The 12,364-nt window shown below is 39.0% G+C and overlaps 2 protein-coding genes and 1 non-coding gene across 5 annotated transcripts; all 3 read left to right on the top strand.

Annotated features, from left to right (window-relative positions):
* The first annotated feature begins 468 nt into the window (after positions 1-468).
* Positions 469-576, top strand: LOC131334935 (small nucleolar RNA snoR100). The gene has a single exon (XR_009202337.1). It is a non-coding gene; the product is annotated as a small nucleolar RNA snoR100 (small nucleolar RNA).
* Positions 577-3,351: 2,775 nt separating this feature from the next.
* On the top strand, positions 3,352-7,255 carry LOC131332737 (uncharacterized). The gene is made up of 4 exons (XM_058367033.1): positions 3,352-3,905; positions 5,350-5,578; positions 6,338-6,462; positions 6,903-7,255. The coding sequence occupies exons 1-4, from the start codon at positions 3,576-3,578 to the stop codon at positions 6,984-6,986; spliced, it is 768 nt and encodes a 255-aa protein (XP_058223016.1). The 5' UTR covers positions 3,352-3,575; the 3' UTR covers positions 6,987-7,255.
* Positions 7,256-8,035: 780 nt separating this feature from the next.
* On the top strand, positions 8,036-11,131 carry LOC131333492 (protein THYLAKOID ASSEMBLY 8, chloroplastic). 3 transcript variants are annotated; one of them, XM_058368038.1, is made up of 3 exons: positions 8,036-8,188; positions 9,011-9,495; positions 10,192-11,131. In XM_058368038.1, exons 2-3 carry the CDS (start codon positions 9,040-9,042, stop codon positions 10,585-10,587), a joined length of 852 nt encoding a protein of 283 aa, XP_058224021.1. In that variant the 5' UTR covers positions 8,036-8,188; positions 9,011-9,039; the 3' UTR covers positions 10,588-11,131. The 3 variants fall into 3 exon arrangements, with proteins under 3 accessions (XP_058224021.1, XP_058224022.1, XP_058224023.1); XM_058368039.1 differs by having other exon boundaries at positions 8,047-8,188; positions 9,034-9,495; XM_058368040.1 differs by having other exon boundaries at positions 8,117-8,192; positions 9,034-9,495.
* Positions 11,132-12,364: the final 1,233 nt, after the last annotated feature.

Here is a 12,364-nt window from a genome sequence, read left to right as displayed (position 1 = left end):
ATCTTGCTACACCTTGTTTACAAAACGCCCATCAATTCTCTGGGAATTAATTCTTGCGTCACATTTCAGGTATAAAAAAGCTCATCTGTTATCCGAGTAGTATACGATTAAAATTAGGCTACGGATTTTGTTTTACCTAGTTTAGTTCAGGTCGATCTTCTTTGTCGCGGTGCTTGGATTTTTCTCCACGAAAATTCTTGTCTTTCATCATCAAAACTATCATTTTTCAGTTCTTTAGACGTACTTCTACAGAGTATATCAAGTGTTGGGATAAGTTTCTTTTATAGCTGTAGAACGTCATGCGGGCTTGGTAGAGTGAATAAAAAAACTGTTTCAAAACTGTGAATTTCTGCTCTCAAATGTGCTGTTCTTGATAAATGGGCTTGGTGAATGGGCGTACAACCATTGCAAAATACTAGGTACATCTTAATTTTTTTTTTTCTTGTACATACCGATGCTCTGAACTATAAATGAAAAAAGCATGGTCATGTACACATAAATTGATTTGGGTCTCTAAGCCTACTTTTTCTGATGCCATTTGGTTTTGATTTGGGGGCATGGTTTTACGACAAAACGTACTTGTAGCTCATTGGTTCTTGGAGGTTTAGCGGGGCCATTGTTTTAGTGGTATTCTGAAAGCAGCCACTTTGTGCATATATTGCCAAATGTTATATCTGTCTCCAATCATCCCCCTCCCATATCCCCAATGATTGAGGACTAGATAGGTTATGTTATGTTGTTGTCGTTGTTGTATTATTGCATGTTAGAAGTCCAAATACTTCCTCTTCGTGAAATAATATCAGGCTTGAAATTCCTTGATGGAAGAATTGTGTACTTAACACTAATGTTGCAAGTTTGTTATTTTTCAATAACCATAACGATGGCAGTGTCCATGACTCCATGTAATTCCCAATTGATGGATTGGGTGGAGATAGATCTATGCAATATATGCACCAAGTTATTGCTCTTAGAAAAATATGACTTTATATCTTTTTAACACTTAAGTGTGGTTTCAACATGTTTGTGAACTAGTTGATCGTTTTCTTGTTTTCTGCATTGTGGTGCTGCATTACCACTTTAGAAATTTATTTATGTATTGGTTCTTAGGGAGAGATTTTTTAGTGCCGAGCGGGTATATCCCACGTGGTACCCGCTAGGCACATCTGAGCCGTCCGATACACTTTTGGACGGCTCGGATTAAAACCATCTCTCTCCTCTCACTCCAACACTTTCTCTCTCTTTTTCTCTCTCCAAATCCGAACCGTTCAAAAATGAAATGGATTGCCCGAATGTGCGAGCGGGCACCACGTGGTACCCGCTCGGCACTGAAAATTTGTTCGTTCTTAGGATATGAATATATGATCATACAACACACTTTACGTGCTCGAAAAGGAATTTCAAATGTTTACGAGGGCCTTTACATCATTTGGGATCTTCTACGAGGAGCAATACCATCCTTGATGCAAATAGATACGTACTATATACAAATATAATCAACAAAGTTGGGCAGGAACAGAGGCCTCAAATGAGAAATGCTATGCCTCGACGAAAAGAGTGGCATTTTTCCTTAGATATGTCTCACATCCCTGTTAAACATTGTGTGTCGGAAGTGGTGAATCTTCGGAGAAACAAAGATATTTGTATGGGCCGAGCTCTTGTTTATGTAGTTCGGCAAGAGTTTCAGCATTGTTTCGAATAAGGTATTGGGATACATATCTGTATTGTTTAGAGGGGCATGCGTCGGACGGTATACCACCGTATCGGCTGGTGTTCTTGAAATGTTGGTATTGGAGTCCAAAATTCTGCTATGCCGGTAGACCAGACGATATGCTAGTACTGCTACTACACTTAGAACCCTGATTTTTTAGTCACATAGAGCAACAGGGGCTGTATATGATCAAATTTTGGTAGACTCGTTATGTTATTTGGAGATATGAGTGGACATAGTGTAATTGGAATAGTGATGGATCGACACTTATTGAGAGCAGAATGTCTTGACTAGATTTTGAACATCTCTTTCCAGTGTCTTATCATATTCACTTCACATAAAATAAAAGTTTGTCCTCATAACTGATATAGTTTGGTAATATTTCACGAAATTTGTACCTCGGTAGCGACAACATATTCTTGGGTCGTTAATTGATTTAGTGTTGTTATCGTGTTCACAAAGAAGCTTATATAGGAGTAGTTTGCTGTGTACTTCAGTGTTCACAAAGAAGCTTATATAGGAGTAGTTTGCTGTGTACTTCAATATCTATGCCCAAATCACTCAAGTACACTTCATTTGTTTCATTTAGGTCCTTTAAAAATACAGCCATACCTAGTTGGAGAGGCTGGTGGATTTGTTAAACTTGTGGCAATTGAAGAGCCAATTGGCAAATACGAATCACGAGTCCAGATGTAGGGTCCAAATTTGATCCAGTCCTTTGACAGTCATACGCAGGGGTATTACAACTTGGGTGTCCATCACACAAAAATTACAAGAGAAAATAATATCCGTTGCAACAGTTCAACTTCTACAATACTTGCGGACTTTCATGTTAAATAACTTCGGGTCTTTCATTCTTAAAGAAGGGTGTTAGCGAAACAATTGTCATATATTTCGAAGACCCAGTTTAGAATGTGACTGGGTTGGCCATGATTAGTTAGTGACCACAGTTGAAAATTTGTGCACTTGGTGTAGTATTTTTGTCATAGAAGGGTGAGGGTTCATTTGTAGCAATTCAATTCAATTGTATATGATTCTATAAGCCTACGTCTGTTTTTTTTTTTTTCCAGTCACATCATATACATTAGTGGGGTGTTAGCTAGGGGTTAACAAATTATTTAGGGGGTCAGAAATTATTCATAACCCTAAATTCCCACCCTCACCCTTTGCAGAGCAAAAACTTCTGCCTTCACTGAGGGATGGGAGTGAGAATACCACCCTCTCCATCTGTACTTGTATGGATGGAGAGCTTCATTGATTTTTTGAAGGTTAGGACTCAAAAATCATCTTTTCACCACCTACCTAACACATGGTACAAAGATTCTATTTTTATGTACTACTGTATAATTTTAGCACAAATAAAAATAATTTTGACATTTATTTTTTGCTAAAGCCAAAACAAATGAGTCATTGACATTGACGAGAAATTTTTCGCTGCCGGGTGGGTATATCTCACGTGGTGCCCGCTCAACACGTTTGGGCCGTCCGATACACTTTTGGACGGCTCAGATTAAAACCCTATTTCTCCTCTCATCCCACCAGTTTTTCTCTCATTTTTCTCTCTCAAAATTTGAGCTATACAAAATCACAATAGACGGCTCGGATGTGTTGAGCGGGCACCACGTGGTACCCACCCGGCAATTAAAAATTCATCGACATTGACACTCTTTCATTTCTAATTCCCCGCCACCATAATCTCTCTCTCTCTCTCTCTCTCAACTGTGACTCGGTTGCACCGCGGTCTCACATCTCGATCCAAAAACCTCACCGCTCTCCAACTCAATCGCATCCAATCCAAATTCGTTTCCGTTCCCAATTTCACCCCCGCAAATCAAGGAAAAATAAAAGAGACCCACACATCATCAACATGCGAATCATCGCCTCTATCAATCGGTTCCGACGTACCACCGTCTGCCCCAACCCTCAACCAATCACCAAGCACCACCAAAACCACCAACAATGGAGAAGAATCTACACTCGAACGCATCACCACCTCGGTAGTTTTGTTAGGGTTTCGAAAACCCCTCGCCGTTTCTGCTTTTCATCAGTTCCTTCCCATTCGTATTCTTCTTCGTCTAGTTCTGATTCGAGGATGGGGTTTCTGAAATGGTACTTGGGCATGCTCGAGTCTCGTCCTGTCATCACAAAAGCTATCACTTCTTCACTTATTTACACTGCTGCCGACTTGACATCACAGGTATAGCAACAAAACCCATGTCCCATAATAGCCATATATTTTAGTAGTATAGGTTATTTAATTCAGGAGCTTTCATCTGGTTGCATTTCCAATCAGCTTGTAATGACGTTGCTTGTAATGACATTTAGAGGATATGGGTTGGGTATTGATGCAAATCTCCGCAAATTAAGTCGAGGGTCTTGTTAAGGAATGCAATAATGAGGTAGTTTGACAGTTGTACATTCGTTATAATATGCACTTTCAGGAAAGAATCCGGCTTGTTTGTAGTCCGCTTTTGGACTTCTGAGGACTGTTTGCATAATCGCAGCCGTCCATATGTGTTTTTATGATCCAGATTTGCTGAAGGTTGTCTTGCTTGTCGTATACTTTCTACAATCTGGACCAAATTTTGTCGAGATGAATGATTGAGATTGAAGTGCACCGGCTTCTTTGCGGTCCAACTGCTGAGAAGTCAGATCCTTTAGGAAAATGTAAACCATTTCAAAGCATGTTAACACACGTTACACTGCACCGGCTTCTCTGTGGTCCAACGGCTAAGAAGTTGGATCCCTCAAAAAAACATAGAACCATTTTAAAGCATGTTAACCCACATTACACTCTTGTTAGCAACTTAGCACAATGCTTGATAAGGCATCACTGGTCCGTAATGTAAATAAGGTGCATGGTAATGGTTTCTATATAACTACATCTGTGGATGATATTTGTAAAGTATCACGAGCGTCTTATCAGAATTGGTCAACTGAGTTTTGAAACAGCTGCACATTCATTGTGAAAAGCACTATGTTAGCGCACAGATTAACACAATGCTTTATGAGGCATTATTGGTTGTCAACGTAATTAATGTGCATGGTTATGGTATTTATATAACTATGTCCGGAGCTAATACTTCATTGTACAGGAAGAGTATGTGTAATTTTGTGTGCAGTAGGCGCGAGGCACTGAACTTTGCTTGTATAGGAATGGTAATCATAGCATATTCTCAGCCTTAAGGGTAATAGTCTCAATGCAGATTCTGTTCATTGTAAGTCGTTATTTTTTTGAAGCATTTCATCAAGCACTTGATGGGAATGTGCGACATTATTGAATTTGAAGGACAAGATTCAATTCCCAAATGAGGCATAGTTGTGTCCTTTTTTTTGAACAACAGACATTGTCGTGTGTATTACATAAGGAAAAGCGTAAGACTTTCAATTCAGGAATTCAGAAGAATGCCCATTGGATGTATTGACACAACTAAAAGATAGACTAAAAGTTTGGGGCAGGGAAGGGTTGTCGATGGAGCTGTCTATTTGTCATCGTAGGCCACTCAAATCATTTCAGTTCCCACTCAAACAGAAAAACAAAATTAAATCCAATGAAAATGCAATGGAAGGAATGAGTTCATCTTTCTATAGATCTGAATACTCGTGTTCACTAAATCAGTTATTGTTGTATTCAATGTCAGATAATTACGTTGCCACCTGCTGGTTCGTTTGACTCAGCAAGGACATTGCGCATGGCTGGATTTGGGATGCTTCTTGTAGGGCCGTCACAGCACTTGTGGTTTAACTTCATAGGAAGAATCCTACCAAAGCGAGACGTAGTAACTACCTTGAAGAAACTGTGTATGGGACAGGCTCTCTATGGACCCTGCCTTAATGGTGTTTTCTTCTCCTACAATGCAGCTTTACAAGGTACACTAATGGCTTACAATCTACTTATAACAGTGAACTACATTCAACTAGGTAGTTAATTAAGCTAATTCCATTAATAATAATAAAAAAATCTAATTCCCAAGTATAATGAATCCAGAGTTGCATGTTCAATAGAAATCTCGTCTTAACAATGGGGGCCCACTTTAGGACTTAGTGCTGCAGTATAAGGCAGGTGTATGTGTTTTGGTTTTAAGTTTGGCTAATTCTCCTTTAAATCACTAGCCAGTGAAACACAGAAAGTTACCAAATATAGAAATTGGTACCCAATTTGGACACCTCTAGATGAACTGATGAAGCTTTAACAAACACAAAACTTTCCTAATACAATACTATGGGGATAGTTTGCCTTAACAGCAACAGTGCTGGAGCTTTGTGGGTTATATGCAATCAAACTGGGAAGGTTAGATCAATTCTGGCGAAGTTGGATCTTGCCGAAAATTACCATCCTCCCACTGTATATTACGATTTTTTTCGGGCATGATATGCTAAAAGCATTTCTGCTCCAGCCTCTTTTTTTTTTTTGTGAACTTTATATTTCTGGACAAAAACCTGGGGTTCCACTTCCACAATCGCAGGATTTTCAGAAAAAAAATTCCACTTCAATAAAAAAAAATTCTGTTGTTTTTTTTGTTCTTTCTCCCAGTTTTTGTGGTATTTTCAGTTTCCTGCTTTTTTGTGCAAAATGTATCGACTTCAATTTTTGAACCATATGAGTAATCGTGTTAGTTCCTATCTCAGGTGAAAGTGGGAACGAGATTGTAGCCAGATTGGAGCGAGATCTTCTTCCAACATTGATGAATGGTCTTATGTTCTGGCCGATGTGTGATTTTCTTACTTATAAAGTCATTCCTGTCCACTTACAGGTAACATCTGGATCCTTGATGTTGAATTTGAAGAGATAACCACAGTTTAGATGCCCTGAATTTTCACAAGACTTCTATTTGAGGGTTTTTTTGCTATGAGTTTTTTCAGCACTTCCATGATTGGTTCTGCCCAATTGCTTCTTCTTTTTATTTCTGCGTATTGAGTTTTGCACTCCCCTTTATAGGATAAGGCTTTTTTGTCTGTATTCATGTGTATTTACAGCATTGTCTTTTTATTGGTTCCTTTTTTCAACATAAAAATGTAATATTGTAAATTCCCATGAATAAAGCAAGGTAAAAAAAGGTGTAGAATAACAAAGGGACTGCAATTACCATTTTGGTATTGTTGCATGGTTGAACATATTTATATACCTAGAAGTCTACTTTTGGGACTTGTTTTGCTAACTGATCAACTGAAATTTTCTATGTTTTATTGGCAGCCATTGATGAATAGCTGTTTTTCGTACATTTGGAGCATATATCTGACGTACGTGGCTAGCTTGAAGAAAGCGAGTATTGATTAGTTATCGAGTCTGTTGAGTTCTGCAAGATCTGCAGAATTAGAAAGGAAAGAAGAGAAAAATGACCTAGATGGAAGAGATACTAGCAGATTTTTGACCCTCTCCATAGTTGCAGGTTCTTTCACTTCCAGTGACGGAGAATCACAGTTCCGTTTTTGAATTTTGTTATTCATAAGTTGCCTGTACATAATTCCTTGTTATTTGAGTGAACGATTGAAATGACTGAGAAAGAGCAAAACTCAGAAAGCTGAAGTTCTTTGATATTAGGTTAATTTCTCGGTGCTGAAGTTAATTCCTCGTATCTAGCGAACTGCTTCCCAAACCATTCAATAACATCTTGATGTGTCCTACATGCATGCCGAAATCTAAAGTCACAGAATTTTTTTTTTTTTTGCTAATCGAAAAGGGTGGAGGAAGGGACGACCGATTATAGCAACCGCTTGCGGCTTGCGTAGGTTTCTATTCAAACGGTCTTCCTTAGTAATGTTAAGAACAAAATCAAAAGGGTGTAATTGATAATGTCTAAATTGTCACATTTATTTCTCGCCCTAGGTCATTTCCAGCTGCCATTACAAATGTTAACTGTTTCCCTTTTTGTGTTTTTTGTATAGAGTATATAGAGGGTGCCAATTATTCAGCCATACATTAATGGATAATCCATTCTGAACTCCATATTGTTTTACATTTTTTTTTTTGAAGGCAAAAAAAGTTTTATTAATCTTTGAAATTGTTACAAAGACCAATAGGATAAGGAGAACGACGTCATATTCCTGACAAAGCTAAGAATAATCCAGTTGCAAACTCTTACCTCATGGCTGGAAAAATTATGACTCTGGATGCAAACTTTGTCGAAGTCGTGTTCAAACTCAAGCCGCAAACTTTGTGACACTGGACGCAAACTTTTTCTGAAGTCGTTTGTCGTGTGCAGCATTTACGCTTTTAACTTAAAATTCTAGCCGCAAAATATTACTATGCCCGCAAACTTTGTGACTCTGGACGCGAACTCTACATATCCTTAGTTGACCCAACTGAAAAAATACAGACCTAATTGGTGCAAATTGGAAACAACAAGGACCGTTAGTATAATTAAAGACCTTGGACCAAATTTCCCCACGCAGCGCTCTCTCTCTCTCTCTCTCTCTCTCTCTCTCTCTCACACACACACACAGAGTAATCGGCGAAAAAGACTCCGGCAGACGGCAGCTGTAAGTGCAATCTCTCCTTATTTCTGCTCTCTCTCTCTCTCTCTCTCTCTCTCTCTCTGTCTTCTTATTTCCTCTGTTTATTGACTCACCTCCATGTTTTTGCTTATGGAAATGGCTTCTGTTATCTTGCTTCTATTGGTAAAATATCTTATGCTTGTTATGTCTAATGAAGCATGCTAAAACTGTAAAATATATGTACGTAATTAATTTGCTGTACCCGTACCCTACTTTCCTGCAGGAACGGACGCATGATTCTTATTGTGTGAGGACCAAATCACTTGTATTCATATGTTAATCACAAAATATCATCGTTTTATAATAATAACATACTTACCGCGCACACACAAAAAAAAACCCCGTAATTTTGAGGGGATCTTTTTTTATAAAACCTAAAATGCAGTAGAAATAGTGGGATAATTGGGGGTTGGCGGGGACCCAGGCCCCTGCTTGCACCCCCTTGGTCTGCCCCTGCTTTACTGCACCCGTACCGTACCAGCACCCCGTACCCATACCTATGCTTCAATGTTAGCCTTTCATTATCGTGCTATTTTCAAATTACCCACACTAGAAATGTGCTCATGGAGGGTTTGAGGTTTATTCTGATGGTATTTGGGTGAAATATAATGTTGAGTATTGTTACGATTTGGTTTTAAATTTCCACTATTGTTAAGTTCAGGGTGGTTGGTGCTTCAAACTAATGCTATAGCTATGCATATGACACTTTAGTGTGTTAGGATCAATATCTGTGTTCATCAAATACGAGTGAAATATCGTGTTTTAGAGTGAGTATCAATGGGCTATTCATACATGCGTTACTTACAGCGGCTGTTGCAAACTTCATATAGAGAACGATGAATTGGAGTGCAATCAAGACCACTCTTCCTACTACACCTTTTTTCGCAAGCTTTAATCTTTGGGATACGAATAGGCAGCTCCCCAAAATTCGACACACCAGACCATGGGAAAAGCAGATGCTGTCACTTGGATTTGGAAGCAGTAGCAACAATAAAGGAACAAGAAAGAGGGGTACTACAACTAGTACTGATAGTTGTATAAGAATAACGATGAAGGACAGGAGCAAGAACCGAAAGCCTCTCCAGAGAGGAAGGAATCTCAGCATCGAAGCTATCCAAACCATTCAGGCTCTGAAGCGAGCAGCAGCAGCAGCAGCCCAAGACCGTCCCTGCAGCGAGTCTCTGTCTCTGGACGTGGTGTTTTCTTCCAAGTTTACAAGGTTACTCAAATTAGATATGATGGCCGTTCTTCATGAACTTCTCCGCCAAAACGAATGCCTTTTGGCCCTCAAGGTTCTCTCTTTTCCCCCTTTTCCTTATGCTCCACCTTTATCTTCTCTCTGTACCAGCAATTTGAGCAAAACTACTTGTTTGTCACAATTGAGTTCCAGTTTTATGAAAATCATTACTCACACCCCCGGCATGCATTGGAACACACCATCTGATGATGGGGGATTTTGTAGGCTCCAAGATTGACCGGAATGATTGGTACCCTCTGGTAAGGACCGATATTGACGCTGGAACGGAATTAGGAGACTAGGGTACCAGTTTCACACAAATCCGGTACGTACCGGCTGGTTTGGTAGGGATTCAAAACCTTGATTATGAGACACCACATTTCATCTAAATACAAATGAACACCTGGTAACATAGTTTAATAGCTTGCAAAGTATATACACATGCTGAGGAATTGTGTTAGGCGACTGCAATTGCATGGACCAAATAACAGTGGGCAACTCCTCTCTTTTTATATCTGTAGTCAACAATTGAGTTGTCCATATATTTTGTCTTTGGTGAATGAGAGATTGATTGAGTTGTTTATTTTGTCCACTGAATGATAGATTCTTCTTTGACCTTTTGTTTTCTTTCCACTTACAATGGTTTTCTGCAATTGCTGTTATTTCGTTGATTAATATGTGTACTTGTTGTCTTTGTTTCACTACTTAGTCCCTACTAACATTTTCCAACAAATGCCATTGCATCATCTAGGTTTTCAAGGTTGTTCAGAACGAGCATTGGTATAAACCTCAAATCTCACTATATGGGGAAATTATATCAGTTCTGGGAAGCAATGAGTTGTATGAAAAGGTAGATCTTCTGTTCACGGAATTGAAGACAGAAACTGGTATGGAGCATGATATTGAGGGATTCAATGTGCTGCTAGAGAATTTGATGAGTTTTGACATGATAGAACTGGCAATGGAGTGCTTTTTCTTGATGAAATCACTTGGATGTGAGCCAGATAAGTCATCCTTCAGAATATTGATTAATGGTTTAGAATCCAAAGGAGAAACTGGTTTGTTAGCTATTGTGAGGCAGGAAGCTGAGAAATATTATGGTGAACATCTTGCATTCTTAGAGAAGGAAGAGCTAGTAGGAAGCTAAAACTTGAATCCATTGCATGAATCAGTCTTACCATGTTACGGAAGGGCAAGATGTTATCACCACTAATCCTTCTAAAAGGCAATTGGACTACGCAAATGTAGCAATGGAAATTGAGCAGGCGGTTTTTGTGCATATGGAAACTTTGGCAAGAGGATGCGGAATGGCCCGAACTAGCTCTGGCCTTTGGTTTTAATTCATCAAAAGGGACATAAGAAATAAATGGCTGATAAAAGCATACTACACCCACTGATGTGGTACAAGCTGGCTATGTTGTCTACTGTTCAGTTTGATGCTTTTGGTAAGCTGTTATTATGGCTGTAGTTGTCTCTGTAGCAGCCAAGCAGTTTGATAAATCAGCTTACCTTTGAGAAAAAACAAGGGAAAATTCTCTACATTGTTTGGTCTCTTGATGGAAATAGGTTGCAAAACATTATTTACCACACTCTTATTTACCACACTCATAGAGTGAACATTCAGAAATGGCAGTATATCATTGCTCTTATCATTTTATAATCATTTACCAGTTGGGTATCCACATTTTGAACGTGTTGCCATTGCAGATACATTATTTACCTGTTGTGTTATCATGTTATCAACTTATCATTGGCATGTTTTATTGACTGCATTAGATGCTTATGTACAGAACTGCTCAATGGTTTATTCACTACCATTAAACTGGTAGTCGTTGTTGTAGAAGCAATGTCGGATGCCTCTAACCGTAGCCAAACACCTATATATAAGAACATGATATCCAATTCGGTGGCTTTTTTTCCAATGGAGCCCTTTAATTGAAGGCCTCCTAGCTTTGTGAGGAGGGGTGATATAGTCATTGTAATGTTGTTCACATTTACTGGATTTACCCTGGTTTTAGTTGACGTGTGTGTAAACTATCCACATGGTCAGGGTCATTTTGGGATGTGAATTCAGAGAGTAAAATTAAATATCTGATTTTGTGCTGAACTTAGACGTGTACAACTCTCTCTCTCTCTCTCTCTCTCTCTCTCTCTCCCTCACATTGCCAAACCGGGCTTGAAAATATAGAGAGAATTCAGAGAGTAAATATCTGATTTTCGTCTTGTGGCCTTCAATTGTATATGGGTGGCATTCCCTTAATGCCTTTTTGATAATATAATCTTTTACTTATCAAAAGAATAATAATAAAGCCCTTGGAGGAGTTCACCCATCAGCAGTATCAGCAACAGCTAGGTACTGAGGAGAGGCCTTAACCCTTCTCCAGGAGCTAAGGCAGGCACAAATATCCCCAGTAATCAGGTTTTGTCAAGCAGAAGCATCCCTTGACAGATTTGACAGATTTTGAAAGACTCTGCCATTCCTCTCTCTCCAAATCCTCAATCAGGCCAGTTTTCAGTATCCACATTCTTGAAATCATAGATTCCTTAATTTTCCTATTTGGCTTACATGTTTTTACAATAATGCTAATTGGCTTTGATTTGGGGGCATGGTTCTACAACAAAACGTCCATGTAGCTCGTCGGTTCTTGGAGGTTTAGGGGGGCTACTGGTTCAGTGGTATTCTGAGAGCAGTCACTTTGTGCATATATTGCCAAAGGTTAGCTATGTCTCCAATCATCCCATACCCCCAATGATTGGGGATTAAATGGGTTCTGTTATGTTGTTGTTTATTTAACCCCAAATGATCAGTTTGAAGATTTTGCAAACCACAATGCATTTGAGCTGCTGGCGAAATATTGTACAACTCATCCTGGTGTTTAACAATGATATACAGCTATAGCATGACGATCATCTTTTATAGGTAG

Source organism: Rhododendron vialii, chromosome 7a (genome assembly GCF_030253575.1).
Source record: "Rhododendron vialii isolate Sample 1 chromosome 7a, ASM3025357v1".
NCBI lineage: Eukaryota > Viridiplantae > Streptophyta > Magnoliopsida > Ericales > Ericaceae > Rhododendron > Rhododendron vialii.
Note: the sequence above shows the minus strand (reverse complement) of the source record. Positions and strands in the feature narration are given on the sequence as shown.

Coding starts and splice junctions, on each gene's coding strand:
- LOC131333492 (XM_058368038.1), top strand. CDS start 9,040: ATGAATTGGAGTGCAATCAAGACCACTCTTCCTACTACACCTTTTTTC. Junction 9,496..10,191: donor AATGCCTTTTGGCCCTCAAG/GTTCTCTCTTTT, acceptor TGCATCATCTAG/GTTTTCAAGGTTGTTCAGAA.
- LOC131332737 (XM_058367033.1), top strand. CDS start 3,576: ATGCGAATCATCGCCTCTATCAATCGGTTCCGACGTACCACCGTCTGC. Junction 3,906..5,349: donor CTGCCGACTTGACATCACAG/GTATAGCAACAA, acceptor ATTCAATGTCAG/ATAATTACGTTGCCACCTGC. Junction 6,463..6,902: donor TCATTCCTGTCCACTTACAG/GTAACATCTGGA, acceptor TTTTATTGGCAG/CCATTGATGAATAGCTGTTT.